This window comes from Sus scrofa, chromosome 4, assembly GCF_000003025.6.
Source record: "Sus scrofa isolate TJ Tabasco breed Duroc chromosome 4, Sscrofa11.1, whole genome shotgun sequence".
Taxonomy (NCBI): Eukaryota; Metazoa; Chordata; class Mammalia; order Artiodactyla; family Suidae; genus Sus; species Sus scrofa.
Genome location: NC_010446.5, coordinates 110,061,451 through 110,082,279, shown reverse-complemented (window position 1 = coordinate 110,082,279; position 20,829 = coordinate 110,061,451). Strand labels below are relative to the sequence as shown.

At 52.5% G+C, this 20,829-nt stretch overlaps 1 protein-coding gene across 1 annotated transcript; it reads left to right on the top strand.

The window, feature by feature from the left end:
* On the top strand, positions 1,263 to 20,684 carry STRIP1 (striatin interacting protein 1). Its single transcript, XM_003125856.6, has 21 exons — positions 1,263 to 1,678; positions 4,413 to 4,482; positions 5,215 to 5,289; positions 5,691 to 5,825; positions 5,910 to 6,030; positions 6,807 to 6,875; positions 7,489 to 7,595; positions 7,699 to 7,826; positions 9,041 to 9,223; positions 9,590 to 9,807; positions 10,837 to 10,902; positions 10,995 to 11,058; positions 12,476 to 12,547; positions 13,027 to 13,101; positions 13,293 to 13,390; positions 14,676 to 14,802; positions 14,999 to 15,099; positions 15,874 to 15,940; positions 17,189 to 17,293; positions 17,866 to 18,070; positions 19,726 to 20,684. The coding sequence occupies exons 1-21, from the start codon at positions 1,499 to 1,501 to the stop codon at positions 19,971 to 19,973; spliced, it is 2,514 nt and encodes an 837-aa protein (XP_003125904.3). The 5' UTR covers positions 1,263 to 1,498; the 3' UTR covers positions 19,974 to 20,684.

Here is a 20,829-nt window from a genome sequence, read left to right as displayed (position 1 = left end):
GTCCTCACCTACTCTTGCAATTTCTCAATCCCTCTCCAAAAGCGGCCAGACTGGTCTTTTCAACATCAGACCATGACACCTGCCTGGTAAACACTTTTTGATGGTTTTCCATTTCCCGTAGGATAAAATCCAAAGTCCTGTCAGTGCTTTTCAAGGCCCTCTAATTCTCTGGCCCTTGCATTTACCCAGCCCTCATCTCCTACTATTCTTCCCCTGTTTCTCTCATTTTGTACCACACCACTTTAGAGCCTCTGCAGTTAGCTGGTCCCTCTGCCTGTGTTTCTTCCGTGGATCTGGGTGGCTCTCCCTCACTTGTTTCAGAACTCATTCAAAATCTCACCCTTGAAGTTCCCGTCGTGGCGCAGTGGTTAATGAATCCGACTAAGAACCATGAGGTTGCAGGTTCGATCCCTGCCCTTGCTCAGTGGGTTAACAATCCAGCGTTGCCTGAGCTGTGGTGTGCGTTGCAGACGCGGCTCGGATCCCGCGTTGTTGTGGCTCTGGTGTAGGCCGGTGGCTACAGCTCCGATTCGACCCCTAGACTCCTGGGAACCTCCAGGTGCCACGGGAAGCGGCCCTAGAAATGGCAAAAAGACAAAAAAAACGAAAACAAAATCTCACCCTCAGGCCTGCCTTTCTTAAGCAGCCTACCTATTATAGCCCTGCCACACTTCCCCGCCCCTATTACTACCACCTTTGAATCCTTTGTACTTCTTTTTTCCCCTTAATTAAAAATTTTATTTATTTGTTTGTTTATGTAGGCCACAGCTACCGGCATGCGGAATTTCCTAGGCCAGAGAAAATCGAACGGGAGCCACAGCAGTGACAAAGCCAAGTCCTTAACTGCTAGGCCACCAGGGAACTCCCCCTTACACTTCTTTTTGTTTCTTCTCAGAGCTTACTTGTCTAATCTGTTTGTTTGTGTGCACATCGTCTCTCCCACTAGACACTGTGTTATGTACCGTTAGTGCAGGCATTTGATTTCGTTCCTCATTCTATCACATGCTTGGAGCATACCAGATATCCATTAAATGTCTAATGAATAAGTGATTAATGAATGCCATAACTGTAATTGTTTTATTGATTTATTCATTTTTTTCGCACCTCTCCCCCCATGGAAACGCCATGAAGACTGGAATTGTGTCCATTTTGTTCATATCTCCAAAGCTTTGAACAGGGCTGTAACAGTGACAAGCGCAAAGAGATGGTGAAGGCAGGAGTTGGGCAGGCCTAAACTGACTTAAGGGGTTTATGGGCTACGCAGATAAAAAGACCTCTAAACTGGGACCCACACAGAGTAAAAACCAAAGGGGCAGAGGAGGATAGGAAGGCAAATAGAAGAAATATCGCGAACTGTTGGGCAGCCAAGATGGCTTCCGGCACTTGCCGCCACACTTAATATGGCGATCAGGGAGCGTTCCGGGAGGAAATCACGCGAGAGTTTCATCGCAGCAACTGTCGTTGAACTGAGCCGAGCCGGGGGTGTGGAGCAGCCAAGATGGAGCCGGCACTCGGCGGTCCCGGTCCTCTAATCATGAACAACAAGCAGCCCCAGCCGCCTCCACCTCCGCCGCCCGCAGTCGCGCAGCCTCCGCCTGGGGCACCGCGGGCCGGCGGGGGCCTCCTGCCCGGGGGCAAAGCCCGAGAGTTCAACCGCAACCAGCGCAAAGACTCGGAGGTAGGAGCTTCGGGGGGCGAGGTTCGAACCAGGCGGGCGGAGGCTCTGGGGCCGGGGTCGCTCTCGGGTTCAAGCTGGGCCGGGTTCGGCAGAGGAGGTTTTGTTTGTTTGTTTGCTTGTTTAACAGCGAAAGGAGCAGGACGCAAAGCTGGCATCCCCGGGGCGGGAGACTTGAAACCGGGGTCCCCCTCCCCGAGTTCCGCCGCCAGGTAGAACCCTTCTGGAGCCTATGTCCGCTCTTAGGCTCCTCTGCGGCCGGGGCTGTGGGCGAGGCCTCTGGGGATTCCATCCCCTGCCCCCAGTTCAAGGGTGAAGAGTCAGTGGTCTGCGTGCGCTCCAGAGGGCAGCGCGGCTACACCCCCAACCCCCTAATCGTCTCTGGCTTCTGGTCCCGCGGGTTCCGCAGCGCAAGGCGGCGAAGGGTGTGTGTGGGCAGGGAAGAGACTGGCGAGGGTTTGGAAGGCACCTCGAAGACGGACTGAGCTAATTAGCACCGATGTACTGTGCGCCGAGGTGGGGAGAGAAGGAGGGAGAAACAGTCCTGTCCACTCTGACCTTAGCCACTGCAGGTTCGGGCCATGGTTTGACAATGCCTGGTGGTTGGTGTGCCCAGTGCGCCCGATGCTGACCTATTAAAGATGAAAAATATGTTTATCTAAACACGCGTTAGGAAGCCGCTTTCCCTCCGTTCTTGCTAGTGGGTTGTTCCCCCCCTTTCGGAGACACCGTAGTTTGGAGCTCACCCCGCATTAAAGAATTACACTCCCATTGCCTCCCATCGCAGAATTCATGAATGAAGACACACACGTCGCAGCGTTTCAGGCTTCTTAATCAGCACATTGCCAGCGCCCTTACTGTGAGGGCTCCTTCACCTGAGACGACTCCGAGGCTGATTAGCAGTCAGGTGCTTATTATTATTATTAATGAGAGGGAATTCTGCATTGTCCAGGCATAAGGTACCAGTTCATTGCAGAGTGCTGATGCCGTCTTTGGGCCTGTGAAATCAGTTCCTCTCAAGCTCTTGGGTGTTGTTGCATGAGCAATCTTCTGGTAAAACATCAAAATTTGGCAAGTTCCAGTCAGATACACTTTGAGCTTGAGGTGAGTTATTTGAAAAGGCAATGAAACTGACCTTTTAGTAGCCCTGGCATGGTGGGCTGATTGGACGTCAGTGGGGACTTCCTAATAATTTTTCAAGGATGGAGGATTTTGAAAGTGGTAATGAATAATCCACCTTCATCAGAAGAGGAGTTCTAGTGTGGGGTTTGTTTTTGTTTTTTCCTTTTTATAGCCACACCTGTGGCCTATGGAAGTTCCCAGGCCAGGGGTTGAATCCGAGCTGCAGATGCATGCCTCCATCACAGCCACAGCAATGCAGGATCTGAGCCAGATCTGCGACCTATGCCACAGGTTGCAGCAACGCCCCATCCTTAGCCCAGTGAGTGAGGCCGGGGATCGAGATCGAACCTGCATCCTCATGAATACTATGAGTTCTTAACCCACCAAGCCACAACAAGCACTCCCCCTAGTTTTTAAATAGTTAAAAAATTTCCTAAGTGGCCATTAAATGCACTTTGATGGATTCGAATTTTTCTTTCTAACCTTTAATTTCCATGTAGACTCAACACATACAAGGTTAGTGAACACATTTAAGCTGAGGGACCTGTCTAAATCTGTTTCTTACAGATATTAATGCCACTCTTTGTTGTGTCTTAGCTGAAATCAGTAGGCTGGGAACCTGAGGGGTGCCTGCAGGACCCGGGGGGAGGCATTTGATGGGAGCCCACTGTGTGCTACACAATTTTGATTAGTCCTTAAAAAAACCTTCATGATAGATTTTTTTGTCATCCTCATTCCATAAATGAAGAAACTGAAGCTCAGTAACTTATGAAAGAACATGCACTCTTTGGCCCCAATAAGGAGTTCTTCGTGTTAGTCAGTGTTTGTGGGTGTTTTACATCATTTTCGAGTGGTCTTTATCTTCCCAGGTCAATTGTAATCAAGCCTGAGGACTGCCTTTTTCTTCATCTCTTCTCTTTTCCCGGAACATGGCTTCCAAGATGGTGTGTTGTCAGCTAGTGACCTATCCCCAGCAGTAAAAAGATTCTCTTTGTCACCTCCTCTCCCGCGTGTGGGAGGAAGGAGCCATTTCTGTTCAGCTGCTGTCTTCTCCGTCAGTTCTCACTGAAATTTGAGAGAAGGGCAGGAGGGCTGAGGGTGTGTATACTCATATAGTCCTGAGCTATGGATAGGTCACTAGCTAGAAGGAATGACGCTTCCAAAATCTGAGCACCATGTGGGATGGTCATTTCACCGCACAGATTACACGGAAGCTTTAGTGTTCATTCCTCCAACAAGTAGTTATTTGGGTGTGAACTATTCATTCAGTCCGTTGTTCATGCCCAGTAGGATGCTGGGCATTGTGGACTCATTGGTGAGCAAAATGGACAAAGTTCTTGCTCTTAAGGAATCTGCAGTCTCATGGAGAAGCAGACACTAAACGAATACACATGTGCATTTATAATTATGAGTTAGGATAAATGCTGTGAAGTAGTACAGGTTGTTCTGAGAGGGAGACCTGAGCTAGCCCAGGGGACAAAATATTGTGATAAGGCATCAGCAAAGTGAAGGTAGTGACATCCTGTAACACAGCAGGGTCTCTGGAAGCATATGTGTTCATTCCTTTGGAAAACACTCACGGTGATCTTTTGCATGACTCGCCTTTCCTCACCAGGGCTATTCCGAGTCTCCAGACCTCGAGTTTGAGTATGCTGACACAGACAAGTGGGCTGCAGAGCTCTCAGGTAAAGCACAGGCCTTCTTATTATTAGGGGTGCTTTCTTGCCTTGTCAGTCTTTAATAGAATTAAGAGTGAGTATCGTTTTGGAGTTCATTTTGTCCCCCTACTTGGTCCTAGCAGTGATGTGTATACCTAGAGCATGTCCATTGTTGGATTCAGGCCCCGTGTATGTCACAACTTTGGCTTTCTTTACTTTTATGGAGCATCTCTGCACAGTCAGCTCACTTGGCTATGGCCCAGCCCCACTGTGGACATTGATGGCCGTGTGCGGCCCCTCTGGCAGTGGTCTCTTCTCGAACAGGGGATCATGAGGATTGGCAGCATGTGTGGCTGCATCTGTGTACATCTGTCGCTGCCGCTGCTGCTCCCATGTAATGTGGAGTCAGCCTGAGCTGCTTCTCAGGCCTCCATAGTACAAGCCCTGTTCTCAAGCCACTTGAGAGACACATGTTCACGTGGCAGTCAGCCTCTGGCATGGCCTGGTGGGATCAGTGCGCACGGGGCTGGAAATGCCCACTTTATGCCCACCTGGCATTCTGGTTATGGGCTGCCAGGGAAGTCAGCATTCTCCCCTTTGTGCACATCAGACCCCTTAGTAATTAGGTAGGGTAGCCCAGGAGTCATCGTGACTCGGGGACAGAGTTGGCTTTAGAAACAAACACCTTACCTTCTCTACTGTGTGTGTCGCTTGCTGTGGGACGTGGACATGGAGATGATGAGACTTTGTTCTTAACAGAGCTTTACAGCTACACGGAAGGGCCAGAATTCCTGATGAATCGGAAATGCTTTGAGGAGGACTTCCGGATGCATGGTGAGACAGTTCCCCGCTTCTGGGCTCCTTTCCTGCATTGTGAGAGCCGAGGGCTTTTCTTAGTCATCGGAACGACCTAAGTCGTCCTGGAGTGGCCTAGGAAACCTGCTGAACCATGGTTATTCAAGGCCAGCTAGGACATTAAGGGCGGGCTTGCAAGTACTCTGGCAGTAGCTTTTCAGAATGTAAGTTTTGGTGGGAGAGACCCTTTATGTGATTAAAATTGCAGCCAAAATAGTAGATTTCAGTCTGAAAATTCAGATTCGTAGAGCAGCAGTGTGACCTCATCCCTTATGTAGAGAATAATTTGTCTTTCTGAGTGTTCTGGTCCCATGGCTGTCCTGAATTTGATGAGTACCATAAAGGCTGTTCCACTGTGAGGATTTTTCTCTTGCCGACAGTGACGGATAAGAAGTGGACCGAACTGGACACCAACCAGCACCGCACCCACGCCATGAGGCTCCTGGATGGCTTGGAGGTCACTGCCAGGGAGAAGAGACTCAAGGTGGCTCGAGCAATTCTCTACGTTGCCCAGGGTACTGAAGCAGGTGCCGGGTCCCTCCAGTGATGTGGCCCCGTCACATGCGGGCAGGGGCTCTGAGCTGTGCCTGTGTTTGCAGGCACCTTTGGGGAGTGTAGCTCAGAGGCAGAGGTGCAGTCCTGGATGCGCTACAACGTCTTTCTGCTCCTGGAGGTGGGCACGTTCAACGCTTTGGTGGAGCTTCTGAACATGGAAATAGAGTGAGTTCTTCTGAGGGGCTTGAGGAGGGAAAAGGAGGCAGGGGCCCAGCAGCTTGCAGAATGAGCTGCTTTTGAGAGGGTTGTAGGGGCACCTAAGGCTCTGTCCTGACCAGCCAGGTCGAATAACAGAGGAGATCCTCACCCAAACCTTGACGACCGGTGAAGGGTCTGGCAACTCGCTCACACCAGAGAGCTCGCCAGCGCGGCTCCTGCCCAGGCCTGCCCACTGTGCCCCCCCCAAAAGAGGCCTTTGATTTTGAACTCTCTTTTGAACCTGTGGACTCCTTTGTGTCTGCTCTGCAAGGTTCCCCTCAGCAGGAGGCCAGGCACAAGTCAGGCACAAGAGGGCTCAAATGAAGCCTGCTGAAGCCTGTGTCTCCGCTAGTCCTTTGTTTGGTGGACAAGTCAGCTGCTAGTCGCTCATCTGAGGACCCACCGTGGGTAATAAAAGCACTCATTGAGTCCTTATATATACGACCCACGCGTTGTTCTAAGGCCATTACGTGTAGTGGCTCATGGGAATGACACAGGTGCTGTTCCCCTCCCCAGTCTGCACAGACGGGCTGAGTATCTTGCCCAAAGGCACATAGCTCATAAGCGCTGGAGCCAAGATTCAGGCTTTGGCAGTCTGAGCTCTCACCACTGGGTCCTTTGCACTCCTGTGCAGGCTAAGCGCGTGGCATAGGCTCTTATTCCCCTGCTGGGCAGCACTTGCCAGGGGAACCACGTCTCTTCCTTCCCAGGGGAAGGCCCTGACTCTCCCATCTCTCCTGCAGCAACAGTGCCGCCTGCAGCAGCGCCGTGAGGAAGCCGGCCATCTCCCTGGCTGACAGCACAGACCTGAGGTGAGGCGAGCCGCTCACCCGGGCTCCCTGAGCTCGAGCCCAAGGAAGAACAAGGTCAGGGCAAGCGTGGGCGGGCACCTTTGGGTCTCTTCGCTCTGCGTGCTGTCTTTTTGCCTCCACTAATCTGCAGGCGTGTGGGGTTCCGTGTGTGATCGGTAGTCCCTGCTAAGGGCTCTCCCTGAATGGGACCCTGGATCGAGGCTCCCAAAGGAAATCCAGGGTGAAGCCACTTTTAGTGCCACAGTCAGGTGTGGCCTCCTGCCTCTGTTTTTCTCATTCCAGGAAGATGAGTGTAGTAAATGCTTGGGGCCTTTCTTCACATCTTTTCAATCGGCAGCTGTTTATTAAGCGCCTGCTTTGAGTAAGCACTTTGCTAGACCCTAGAAACAAAATAGAAGATCTGGTCCCAGTCTTGGCACCATGGGACAGAGGAGGAAACAGCACGGGGTGCTCTGTGGGACTGTCAGGTGTCAGTTGGTTTCCGTATGACAGTCCTCCCTGACTAGGCAGCCTTCATGCGCAGGCTTGTCTTGCGCCGGCTGGGGTGTGAGGAGGCCGGCGGTGCTCCCTCCATCCCCAGTCCTGCCCAGTTATGAGCGGCTCTTGTCCCCAGGGTCTTGCTCAACATCATGTACCTGATTGTGGAGACGGTTCACGAGGAGTGTGAGGGTGATAAGGCCGAGTGGAGGACCATGCGACAGACCTTCAGGGCCGAGCTGGGTAGGACTCTGGGGATCCTGGCTCAAAGCCCTGCCTGGGAGTTGAGGCTAGAGGGCTTTGAACGGAGGCCCCTGTGGTCCTGATACCTTTGTGTCGCCTCCAGGTTCCCCACTGTACAACAATGAGCCGTTTGCCATCATGCTGTTTGGGATGGTGACCAAGTTCTGCAGTGGCCATGCCCCCCACTTCCCCATGAAGAAGGTCCTCTTGCTGCTCTGGAAGACAGTGTTGGTAAGCGCTTCCTTGAGGGGTAATTCGTGTGCCAGGGGACAGGGCAGGAGCAAGGCTTTTCTCTGTATGTCCTCTTGAATATTGAGTTATATGAATATATAACTGCTTTGGTTAAAAAAGAAAATTCTGAAAGAAGCCTCCTGAAAGGCGATGTTCATTTTGGCTCATTGCAGCCAGAGAGGACTTGGCCTTGGAATCAGAATAGATTGTTGGCTCCCTGGTTCCTGGAAGCTGTTTTCTGCAGTCATAGAACACCTTCTTCCCAGACAAACTGCTCTTGAACTTGGAGTTTGTAAAGTAACTTGAGGCAAAGTTAGAGCTGGTGTAAGTAGAGCTCCTCAGTCAGAAGTCACCTGAAAGAAGCAAGAGTGAGCCCTGCGCCTGCATGTTCCTCGGGGCCTGGAGCAGGAGCTGACTCTTCTTCTAGGTAGGGAAGGGGTGGGTCCAGGAGAGCGGCCGGCCAGCACCCTTGGCTTGGGGGCCATTGTCAGCAGCCAGGCCCCGGCCAAACCAGGAGCGCTTCTGCTAAAGGGAGCAGCCTGGGAAGAAGGTGGTGCTGGGGTCTAGACGCCTGCTTTCCCTGGGACCCACCTTCTCTTCCTTCTGAATAGGCCAGCTCCGCGGAGCCAGGGCTCAGGGAGATGAGGCCTCTGGAGTGGCCTGTGCCTTTTCTCTTGGCCAGTGGCCTCTTGGTCCCCCACGAAGTCTTACTGAAGCCAGAGAGGAAAGCTGAATTGCTCAGAAATTGTGAAACTAAGCAGGCTAACGTTGCTGAACACTACTGGGGTTTGGCTTCTAGGGGGATGTTTAGATGAAGACAGTGTTCTTTTTGTTTTAATTTGAGCAACCAACCTAGTATATTCCCAATTTGAAAGACTGGCATGTACAGCTTTTGAAGCATTAGAGTCTCCTCCCCGTTTCTAGGCACTTGAAGGGTTAATCTCTCCCGGTGCCTCTGTCTTACTTGAGGCGGCTGCCGCACACAGGGCTCCCCAGGCCTCCATTCGCATGGGGCTCCGTCAGCCTGCCTTTCTCCCTGCCTTGCTCCCTTTTCTCCTCTCCCTTGCTGATGTCGCTCACTGCCCCCGGGGGTGGCCTTCGTCCCTTGTTTAGAGCTGATGTGGGTCATGGGGTCATGGACGATTTCAAGCCTGACAGACAGGGACCGGCTTACGGACGTGTTGACCCCCGCTCTGCACCCGTCTACGATGCAGTGCACGCTGGGCGGCTTCGAGGAGCTGCAGAGCATGAAGGCCGAGAAGCGCGCCATCCTGGGCCTCCCCCCGCTGCCTGAGGACAGCATCAAAGTGATCCGCAACATGAGGGCCGCCTCTCCGCCAGCCTCCGCCTCCGACCTGATTGAGCAGCAGCAGAAACGGGGCCGTCGAGAGCACAAGGTGAGGGCCCTAAGGTCCCCCTGACAGTTCAGGGCTCTCAGGGTGCACACGCCCAGGGACATGGTCCCAGGACGAATCCCAGGTTGTTGGAAGTCCCCTCTGAACAACCAGTCAAAATGGATGTCATTAGGGCAGGGACACTGTGTCTCCAGCCCAAGGCCCAGTTTATAGTGGGTGCTCAGGACGTGGCACTTTTGAGGGCCTGGGGCAAGAACTGATTTGTTACTTCGGCCCATCTCTGGCTTTTTGCACTGCTCCTGGCTCACTTCCTACCGCCTTTCTCTGTGATCGCCTCTCTAGCCTCCGTGTGCCTTTCTAATTCGTTGGTCGGCTCTTGTTATCTGGTCCCCCCTCCCTCTGTCTCAGGCTCTGATAAAGCAGGATAACTTGGATGCCTTCAACGAGCGGGATCCTTACAAGGCTGACGACTCTCGTGAGGAGGAAGAGGAGAATGACGACGACAACAGTCTGGAGGGGGAGACGTTCCCTCTCGAGCGGGATGAGGTGATGCCTCCCCCGCTGCAGCACCCCCAGACAGACAGGCTTACCTGCCCAAAGGGGCTCCCATGGGCTCCCAAGGTCAGGTGAGTCTCAGACCTCCCAAATGCTCTTGGCTCCTGAAACCAGAGTCCTTGCACTCCCGGGCCCAGCACATAGCCTGTGTCGTGACATGAGTGGTCCCGTGCAGGGCCAGGACCACCTTGGCTCTGGGAGGAGCCTCTCCTAAAGTACCCGGTGCTAGCCAGTGGGTGTCAGGGCGCTGGCCTTGGTGGCCTTGCTGGCCGTGCACAAAGAGGCCCTCATATGACTCCCGAGTCCGTAACATGGGTTAGCTCTCAGACGTGGTACTCGTGAAAGGGAATAGGAAGAAATTAAAATAAGGGCATTTAAGTGAACCCATTTCCACCCACCCTGACGCTGTAAATGGGTTTTGACAGAATGTTACAGATTAAGGAAGAATTTCTTTAGAACCATAATTAAGATACTTGAAATATATGTGCATAAATCAATGGAGATGGAGATTCCTGGATGTATATAAATGGTATCTCTTTGCAAAAGCGCCAGTGTAAGAAATGGATGAACATGTACAACTATAAATGTAATGAAATTCATTGAGTAATTTAAAAAAAGAAATGTGAAAGCACATAGAAGTCAGTTTCTAGATGGAGGTATAGCCCCGGTGTTGAGTGGTCTGTAGTGGGAATAGAAAGCAAGTCATCAGAAAATGCAAGATAGGCTGGTTGTTGGAGACAGGACAGCATGACTCATGAAAAACTCAGTAGCTTATGGCTCTAGTTGTAAAAATTGTAAATACTTGAGAAATTCTGTTGACAAACTTGTTTTTGCTGTCTGAATAAAGTAGGCTTTTACGTTTCATGTATCACCTTAAATTTATGAGTAAACTGGTTATGCATCATAATCCAGCAACAAATGAGGGACCTTAAATTAGTCTGAAGATGTCTATTCTTTCTTTTTCTATTCTTTTTCTCAAAAAGAAAAGCAATTGTGGGAAGTTTTTCTTCTGGCTTCGCAGTGTCTGGACATTCTGTGCTTTATTAAGCAGGATGCCTTGTGATAACATTTAAGAAAGCGGCAGTCTTTTCCTTTGGCAGAGAGAAGGACATCGAGATGTTCCTCGAGTCCAGCCGCAGCAAGTTCATAGGTTACACTCTGGGCAGGTGAGTGGCATCTGAGTTCCTTTTGAAGAAAGGTCACGGGAAGGTCACTCTCCCGGCCTCCGGCTTAACACGGGGCCTCTGTTATTCTCCAGTGACACAAACACGGTGGTGGGGCTGCCCAGGCCAATCCACGAAAGCATCAAGACTCTGAAACAGGTAGGTGGCTTTGGCTGAGCTTTTTGGCCTCGTTTGGTCCCAAGTGAGTAAGGTGAGCCCAGCCCGTTGGGAGAAGGCTTTGTAGGAGAGGCCTGTTGTCTGCTGGAAGGACGGGGGGGTGGAGGAATAGGTGGACTCCGGCCATGTCCTTTCAAACAGCTCTTCATACATCTTCCTTACTTTAACTGAGCTTTTGTTGGGCTCTTACTGGTGTTTTATTAAAGATTATAGTACCTGACAGTTGGAATTTTAAGGGGTCTAGTAAATAGCCTCCCTTTCCTGGCCCAGGTTCCAAGGCAATTGGGTTCAAGGAGTAGGCGGATGGGGATTGAAACACCAGCTCTGTTGCCAATAGAGTGAGTGGAGAATGAGGCCTAAGAGCACAACCCCAGTGGGTGTCCGATACCTCCCTTCCAGAATTAGGCCAGTTCACCTGTCCAGGGCCCGCAGCGCTGGCACCCTGCTAAGCCTGGTCAAGGAGCAGAAGAGGGCACAGGCTTTTCTTTTCTTAAGAAAGAAGAGAAAGAGGTTGTGCTGAGACTGTCTTGTTCCTCCTCCCATACCCACTGGGCAGCGAGGGGAGGAGTGAGTGTGTGCATGTGTGGTGGGGGTGCAGACAGGGAGACCTGAGGGTTTTGTACGTGCGGGTCCCTCCAGGAATGCAGAAGCATCACAGGTGGGAAAGAGCTGTCTCCTCTGACAGCATGTCTGGGGTGCGAATGCTGATAGGCTTTTGCAGTGTACTTTTGACATTTGTAGTGTAAGTGCGCCGCAGGCAGCTAGGCTTTTTGAGGACTTGAGTACTTGATCCTTGAGTACATGGGTGCTTGATTCTGCTTGTAAGTTTTCCCCCTTAATTTCATGATAGCTATCTGAAAGCCCCCTTCTCTCCTTGAATTTGCGTTTTTCCCGAATCTATTGTGTGCTTTTTTGCACTGGTGTTAAGAGGTAGGTGCCCACTTGGAAAAATATATTTTTGTTTGTTGGCTTGTTTTTTGTCTTTTTGCCTTTTCTAGGGCCGCTTCCTGTGGCATATGGAGGTTCCCAGGCTAGGGGTCGAATTGGAGCTGTAGCCACTGGCCTATGCCAGAGACAAAGCAACTCGGGATCCGAGCCACATCTGCAACCTACACCACAGCTCACGGCAATGCCGGATCCTTAACCCATTGAGCAAGGCCGGGAATCAAACCCGCAACCTCATCATTTCTAGTCGGATTCGTTAACCACTGAGCCACAATGGGAACTCCTGGAAAAATATTTTGGATTGGGGATCCTAGTTTGTGATCTGTGTGGTGACTTAACAGTCTTTGAGAAGACGGTGTTTGAAGAAAGTTGCGTGGGGTCTTTGCCAGGGGTGGGTGTTTGGCCAGAGAATGGGGGGTGTTTCCCCAGTGCCTCCTCCCCTCTCTCCCTCCAGCACAAGTACACGTCGATTGCAGAGGTCCAGGCACAGATGGAGGAGGAGTACCTTCGCTCTCCTCTCTCAGGGGTGAGTTGGGGGCCCTCCTCAGCCCACAGGGTTCAGCCGTTCCCAGCACTGTGCTGGGCCAAGACCGCAGAGCACCAGGCCTGCCCTCAGAAAGCTCCCTGTCCAGCTCCCGCTGCAGGGGTGCCGTGTGTCAGGCACAGGGCTTAGCGCACGGACTCCAGGCCAGCCCCCTCCTTCTGAATCCCGGCTCCATGGGTGGCGACCTAGCGAGGTACTAGATCTCTCTCTGCTTTCTTGTCCTGCCTGTTAAAATGGAATGACAGTAGCACCTTTTTCATAGAATTGTCATGATGAAATGTCCTCTTACAAGTCAGGTGCCTGGCACGTTGTCTTAAAGGTTCACCATCATTAGCAGCAGCATCATTTACTCCCATCATCCACATGTACAGTCTCCTCCAGCCAGCTAGCACACTGGCCCGGGAGAGCATCCTCAGAACCAGGCTCTGGGTTTGTCCCCACTGTACCCCTTGTGTTGGAAGGGAGAAGAGGAGGTGGAGCAAGTTCCCGCGGAAACTCTCTACCAAGGCTTGCTCCCCAGCCTGCCGCAGTACATGGTGAGTGCTCCTCCTCCGTAGGCACCTGCCACGGGCCACCCTCCCCACTGCACTGGCCCTGAGAGCAGGCGGCCATGCCCTTGGCCCCTCCTTCAGCCACCCGAGTGCCTCGGGAAGGACCACCTCTCCGGGCCTAGTCCTGCCCCTGGGCCCTCCCACCCATGCTGTCTGAATGGTCTGCTTCTCCCCAGATTGCGCTGCTAAAGATCCTGCTGGCTGCAGCTCCCACCTCAAAGGCCAAGACAGACTCCATCAACATCCTAGCAGATGTCCTGCCTGAGGAGATGCCGTGAGTGTCAAGCCTTGAGTATCTGGGGGATGGAGCAGGTCAGGGGCAGAAGGGCAGAGGGGAAGGGGAAACGGCTTCCTTTCAGTCCCACTGTTTGCTAGGTTGTCTGTCGTTAGTGTTTGGGTTCAACTTCTCTGCAGGTTGGGTTTAGGATATTCCTGGCTCAGAAGAAAGAAAATGTTCTAGGTGAAATATTTAATTATACTGCTTGGGAAAATGGCTTAATCCAGTTGGCCTGGATTCTAGTGTAGACTCTGCCCCTGAGCGAACACTGAGTGAATTGGGCAAAGTCACTTCCTCCTCTGTAAAATGAATTGGGCTGTGTTTGACATTTCCCCAAATGTTTCTCAAAAGTATGTGATTGTGGGACATCCAGGATGTATAGTTTTAGCACATGGAAGTTCCCAGGCCAGGGATGGAACCCAAGCCATAGCAGGGACCCAGGCCACTGCAGTAACACTAGGTCTAACTTGCTGAACCACAAGGGAAGCCCTGGCATGCAGAATATTTTTGAATGTCTCAGGGTGATAGTGACATCCTTAGGAGTTCTTCCTCCCTGGGGCATTGCCCCCATCTTTTTCACACGAGAGTACAAACCGGGATCACGTTCTGCTTTGAGAAGGACCTGGGCCTTGACCTGATCCACCTGCCTGCCAGTACCGCCTAGCTCTGAGCCCAGCTCCCTGCTGGCTGGGCCCCTTGGGTCTGGTGGTGATAGCCAGATAATGGGGGGGGGGGGAGCAGGCATCGGCCAACCCCAGAGGGACTACATAGACCACCAGGCCATCAGGATGGGCCTTAGGAAAAGGATTCCAGAGCCAGATGCTATACCTCCTCTTAGAAAGATTTCCAGTGGCAACTCCTAAATTAAGAAGCTGATTTAGCTCAATGCTTCCACAACTTTTCTGATTCCAAAGCCCATTTTCCCATGATATGAAACATCTCAGTACACTGGCAATTCACAGAACACGCTCCAAGGAACACAAGTTCCTATGGTGGCAGAAGCTTAGGGAAGGTTTTGAAGTGAGAAGTTCATTTTTGGAGGAAAAGCAGAGAAATATACTACGAATGTATGGGAGCCGTCATAGAAGGAAGAAAATTGTGCTGAGCTAGATTGGGTAGTGGGTGGGAGGAACAGGGCCCGACCTCTCAGATGTCCGCAGTGGGGGAGCAGTGAGGTGGGTGCCTGGCCCAGAGAAGGCTTGGGAATCCTGTCTCTCCTGGGAGCACCCGGAGAGGAGAGGCAGTGCTGCGCTTGGGGGCTCACCCACAACTGTGCTTCCAGTACCACAGTGTTGCAGAGCATGAAGCTGGGGGTGGATGTGAACCGCCACAAAGAGGTCATTGTTAAGGCCATTTCTGCCGTCCTACTGCTGCTGCTCAAGCACTTTAAGTTGAACCACGTCTACCAGGTACTTGCAGCACCTTCTTTCTGTCCACTGGGCCAGGGCCTCAGGCGGTGCTGCTCCTCCAGCCCCTAAGAACAGAGGCCCTGGCCTTCCAACCCCTTTGAGCTCTGCATGAATGTTCTGAGACACAGGCCTCTGGCGGAAGAAGGAGGGTGGGGTCCCAAGGGCTATGCTTATGTTTTTTTCCCATTGGTTTCAGTTTGAATACATGGCCCAGCACCTGGTGTTTGCCAACTGCATCCCTTTGATCCTAAAATTCTTCAATCAAAACATCATGTCCTACATCACTGCCAAGAACAGGTGATAAGAACCAGGGATCAAGAAGGGGTGGGTCTGGGCAGATGGCAGGCCTCCTAGCTGGCCTCTCCCACTGAGCCCTTTCAGCACCCACAAGCCAGACATCGGCACAAAGATGAAGGGTTCAGGGTCCCTGCCTGTAGAAAACGTCAGTTTGTCAAACCCAAGTCTAGCCAGTTTAGTGACAGGTGACTCTGTCTGTGCCTGGGTAGGAGAGTTCCCATCCTGGGCTCAGCCCTCACTGGCCTTCTGTGCTTTCTGTTCTGTTCTTTTCTCTTTTCTTTCCTTCTCTTCTCTTCTTGGGCAGGCCTCCTGCTTTCTCAGAGAACCCTATTCATGTGCATTCTAATGCCTTTCTGCTGACTCTTACCCCCACCCCCTCACCTGGTGCCAGCTGTGCCTGATGTGGACCACTCATCAGTATGATACACCACAGGCTGGCTGGCAGTTAACCAGACAGTCTCCAGTAGGCGCTTGGCATAAATTAATTGCCTTGAGAAATCCCTGCCCCTCAGCCCCAGATTTATTGCTGTGAGGGAGGCAGGGTCTCCACCCCTTACAGGTACACGTCTGACTGGCTGCAGAAGGGCCGCTCAGGTTGTCCTGGCGCAGGTGTTCCCTGTCTTGTGGCTGGGGAAACCGGGTGGTGCAGGCAAGTAGATTCCAGCCTCTGCTCCAGTAAGTGAGGGAGGAGTGCCAGGAGCCAGTCCTGTCACAGCTGCTCGCCCGGCGCCACCCTTGCTCCTGGTGAGGCCTGGCTTCCCTTGCCCTCTGCAGCATTTCTGTCCTGGACTACCCTCACTGCGTGGTGCACGAGCTACCCGAGCTGACTGCCGAGAGTCTGGTGAGTGGTGGGCTCTTCCCAGTGCTCCCTGTGGCCTGAGGGTCAGTGTGGAAGCACTGTGACTGCGTAGAGGGACCCGGGGAGGAAGCTTGCAGAGGGATTATTTCATCAGGAGTGTGGACTCCAGGGGCTGCTGACCCAGAGCTCGCCTGGTCAACTTGCTTCCCGCTCCCCACACTGGAACTCTGGGGGCCACAGCTCTGAGGGAAGTGGAAGCCGAGGCCACAGCCGCTACTATCACACTCCATGTTTCCTGCAAGAAAATTTAGGGAGCACTCCCTATCTGTTGCCAACTTCTTTTTTTTTTTTAATTAAAAACAATTTTTGTAGGCGTTCCCATTGTGGCTCAGTGGTTAACGAACCTGACTAGTATCCATGAGGACGTGGGTTCGATCCCTGGCCTCACTCAGGGGGTTAAGGATCCGACATTTCCGTGAGCTGTGGTGTAGGTCACAGGCACGACTTGGATGTGGTGTTGCTGTGGCTGTGGTGTAGGCCGGCGGCTACAGCTCCAGTTCAACCCCTAGCCTGGGAACCTCCATATGCTGCTATGCTGCAGTTGTGGCCCTAAAAAGCAAAAAAAAAAAAAAAAAAAAAAAAAAAAAAAAAAAAAATTAAGTCTAGTTGATTTACAATGTTGTGCCAATTTCTGCTGTACAGCAAAGTGACTCAGATGTTTGTATACACACACACATTTTTAATGTTCTTTTCTATCGTGGTCTGTCCGGGAGATTGGAGATAGTTCCCTGTGCTGTACAGTAGGACCTTGTTGTTTATCCTTTCTAAATACAATAGTCTGCATCTGCTAACCCCAAACTTCCGGTCTCTACCACTCTGCCCCCTCCCCGCTCCCCCTTGGCAACCACAAGTCTGTTCTCTGTGTGTGAGTCTGTTTCTGTTTTGAGATAGGTTCATTTGTGCTGTATTTTAGATTCCACACTTGAGTGATATCATAGGGTGTTCATCTTCCTCTGACTTACTTCACTTAGTATGACATGCTTTGATTGCGTCCACGTTGCTGAGCATGGCTACTTCGTTCTTTTTTACGGCTGCGTAGTAGCCCATTGTATAGAAGTACCATCTGGCAGCTTCTGGGGTGGAGGTCCCCCTGTGCTGAGGGGAGCAGAGGGTTCCTGGTACAGGCATGGAGAGACCCTGCAGTGCTGAGGTCATATAAGTGAGGGCCTTGGAAGCTGCTGAGCACCTGGGGCTGTGCAGGTGATGAGTGTTCCTGGGTTTTCCCTGCAGGAAGCAGGTGACAATAACCAGTTTTGCTGGAGGAACCTCTTTTCTTGTATCAATCTGCTTCGGATCTTGAACAAGCTGACAAAATGGAAGCATTCGAGGACAATGGTGAGTCAGCGCAGTCAGCAGGTGTGAAATGTGGAGCTCAAAGCCAAGTGCCACATGCTGTCCTGTCCCCTTCACATGGTGCAGGGAGTCCCCAGGGTGGACTTGCATCTTAAGGGCTGATCCCTGGTTCCTTGATGAGTTGAACTGGAAGCTGGAAGAGGCTCAGTCATGCACTGAAATAAATCCACGTGTATAGAAGGAATTTTCTGTGTCCTCTTAATCTCCACATACCAGGGTTCTGAGCATCCTTAACCTTGAGTCTGCAGATGCCTTGGGGTGGGGCGGTCCATGAATTCACTGCAGGTGTATACATGTGCACGTAGGGATAGTTCTGGCGAAGGAATTCATAGCTTTCTTCCAGACCGACCCGTAATTAGGGTGACCAACCATCCAGGTTTGCTAGGGCTGTCCTGGTCTGCTGTGGAAGCCCCATGTCCCAGGACACCCCTCAGTCTGGGGAAGCCCGCAGCACTCGGTCACTGTAACCATGTCCCCAAGAGGGCTAGCAGCGGGGCGACGGCGCAGGCATTTACTTCTGCCCTTAACGTGGGCCTCTCTTGTGCCCTCTCCAGATGCTGGTGGTGTTCAAGTCAGCCCCCATCTTGAAGCGGGCGCTGAAGGTGAAACAGGCCATGATGCAGCTCTATGTGCTGAAGCTGCTCAAGGTGCAGACCAAGTACCTGGGGCGGCAGTGGCGAAAGAGCAACATGAAGACCATGTCTGCCATCTACCAGAAGGTGCGACACCGGCTGAACGACGACTGGGCCTACGGCAACGGTGAGTGTGGTTCTGCACAAGGCGGGTCGGGGAGGAGGTGACAACTTTCCTTCTCTGTGCTAAGCATCCCTCCGAGGCACAGGGAAGAACCTGGCTCCTGCTTTTGTGGTATCAGGGTGGAGGTCTCGGAAGGCCTTGGAGAGGCTGCAGGGCTTGGCCTCCGTCATCATCCCCCATTCCTCTGTGCCTCCCCTGAAGTCGTGCCTTTTCCAGAAAGTGTCCCAGGCCTTTCTCCATCTCCTCGTCCTTTCTCTCCCCACTGCAGCTGCCTGGGTTCTGGTTCCTGAAATTCTCTCAGCTCCCAGGGTTTTGCTGCCTCCAGTTCCTTTCCCTCCATCAGTGCCTCAAACGTGGCCCTAGTGATCTTTTAAAAATGCACATCCAGGGAATTTCCACTGTGGTGCAGTGGGCTAATAATCCAGCTCGTCTCTGTGGAGGCACCAATTCCATCCCCGGCCTGGCGCAGTGGGTTAAGGATCTGGCATTGCTGCAACTGCAGTGTAGGTTGCCTGGCCTGGGAACTTCCATATGTTGTGGGTGTAGCGGAAAAAGAAAAAAAACAACAACAACAGAACACATCCGGTGGTGCTCCCTCCCTGAGTAAAATCCTTCGTTAGCTTCTGATTTCCCTTAGAATTAGAATTAGAGCCAGACAAATTTTTTTTTTTTTTTTTTTTTTTGTCTTTTTAGGGCCAAACCTGAGGCATATGGAAGTTCCCAGGCTAGGGGTGAAATCGGAGCTATAGCTGCTGGCCTACACCACAGCCACAGCAACGCAGGATCTGAGCCATATCTTTGACCTACACCACAGCTCATGGCAACACCGGCTTAACCCACTGATGTAACCCACTGAATGAGGCCAGGGATCAGACCTGCGTCCGCATGGATGCTAGTTGGGTTCATTACCACTGAGCCACGATGGAAACTTCTAGAGCCAAACTCTGAAAGCGTGTAAGGCCCAGATATGGTGCCTCCCTGTCCTCCTCTATAACCTGTTCCAGCTGCTGTGTCGCAGCCCAGCTTCCATCACAGCCAGGGCTCTGGACACACAGCCCTCAGCCAGTGCACTGGCCATGCCGCCCCTCATTTCCGTTCCTTCTCCTGGCGAGGTGCCTCCCCTGTACCCCTAACTGTTCTGGATCTCATGTGTTCCTCCCCTTCCCCCGCAGCCACCTTGGCCTCCCAGCTGAGTGGGTCCCCCGGGTCCCCCCGAGTGTGCCGCCCACCCTTACAGTTCCTGGCCACAGCGCCAGGGCCACGTGCCTGTGCCTGTATTCCCAGTGCCGTGGGTTCACGTGTAGCCAAGGTGGTCAGCCCCTGGTCAGGAAATTGCAACCTAGGGGATCCTGGCGAGCCAGGGAGAAGGTGACTTTGAGAGAATGTCGTACCTGTGGCTTTCCTTCACTGGGGCCACATAAGCCTCTTTCTCCGTAAGCTGGCTCCTCACCTGTGATCTGACTTCCCTTTGTATCCAGGAGAGAAGTCCCGTCCTTCTTCCTAAGGATGGGGCCTGGAGGCTTCCCGCTCCCAGGTGACAGTCAGCATTCCCAGCCCAGCCCAGCCCAGCCCAGCCCAGCCTGGCTCTGCATCTCAGTGAACTTGAGGGCAGCTGCCACAACCACGGCTCCTAACCATGCCTTCCTGCTTTGTCCCAGATCTTGATGCCCGGCCGTGGGACTTCCAGGCAGAGGAGTGTGCCCTCCGTGCCAACATCGAACGCTTCAATGCCCGGCGCTATGACCGGGCCCATAGCAACCCTGACTTTCTGCCTGTGGACAACTGCCTGCAGAGTGTCCTGGGCCAGCGGGTGGACCTCCCTGAGGACTTCCAGATGAACTACGACCTCTGGTTAGAAAGGGAGGTCTTCTCCAAGCCCATTTCCTGGGAAGAGCTGCTGCAGTGAGGCTCCTGGGTGGGAGTCTGAAAGATGGGGTGATCCCCAGGTACCCCAGGGGCTGTCCTCGTTCCTTGCTGCAGTGCTCCCATCCCCCTCCAGGTGGCAGCACAGCCCCACTGTGCCCTCCCAGGCCAGTGCTGGACTGGTGAGTGAGTCCAGATCTGGCCTCTCTGTGGTTCCCAGTGTCCTGCTCGGAGCCGTCATTTCTCTCCCTGGGATCCTCTTCCTTCGTTCCTCCCCGCCCTCCTCTCTCGGACGTTGTTGGTTGCAGCTCATTTGTCATGTAGGCCCAAGGCTGGGGAAAGTTAGGTTGGGCTGGGAACCCACTGCATCTGAATTTCAGGGATCATGCTCACTCTTCCTGAGACACGCAGATCCTTGGCATGTGGGTTTGCCAAGGAGGAGGGCTTAGGGTTAGAGCCCGGTCAGACAGTGGTTTTGCTTTAGGGGTTTCTGATGTCATTCCAGCCTCCTGCTAAGTTTCATCCAGAAGCGGTTGCAGAGGCTCCTGCAGCTGCCTCAGCACTTTGCTTCTGGACAGAGTTGGGGTAGGAAGAGATGTGTCCTTTAACCAGAGGTGCCATTTTTTTTTTTTTTTTCTTGGTTTGCAGGGGTCTGTAAATACCTATATATAAATTGGTGTGTATTCTCTTGTGTCATGTTGGGGTTTTTAATGTGTTTGTGTATTCCGTTTACATTAAAAGGAAGCAAAAACAATGCCCATTGCCTTGTCTGCAGGGAACCTAGCCCCTGAATATCTCCTCCGGGTCTAGAAAACAGGTGTTCTTGCCGGCATTAATAGGTCACCCCCTTGTCCCCTGCCATGCTGCCCTCCCTCCCCATCTTCGGGGGAAGGGGAGGG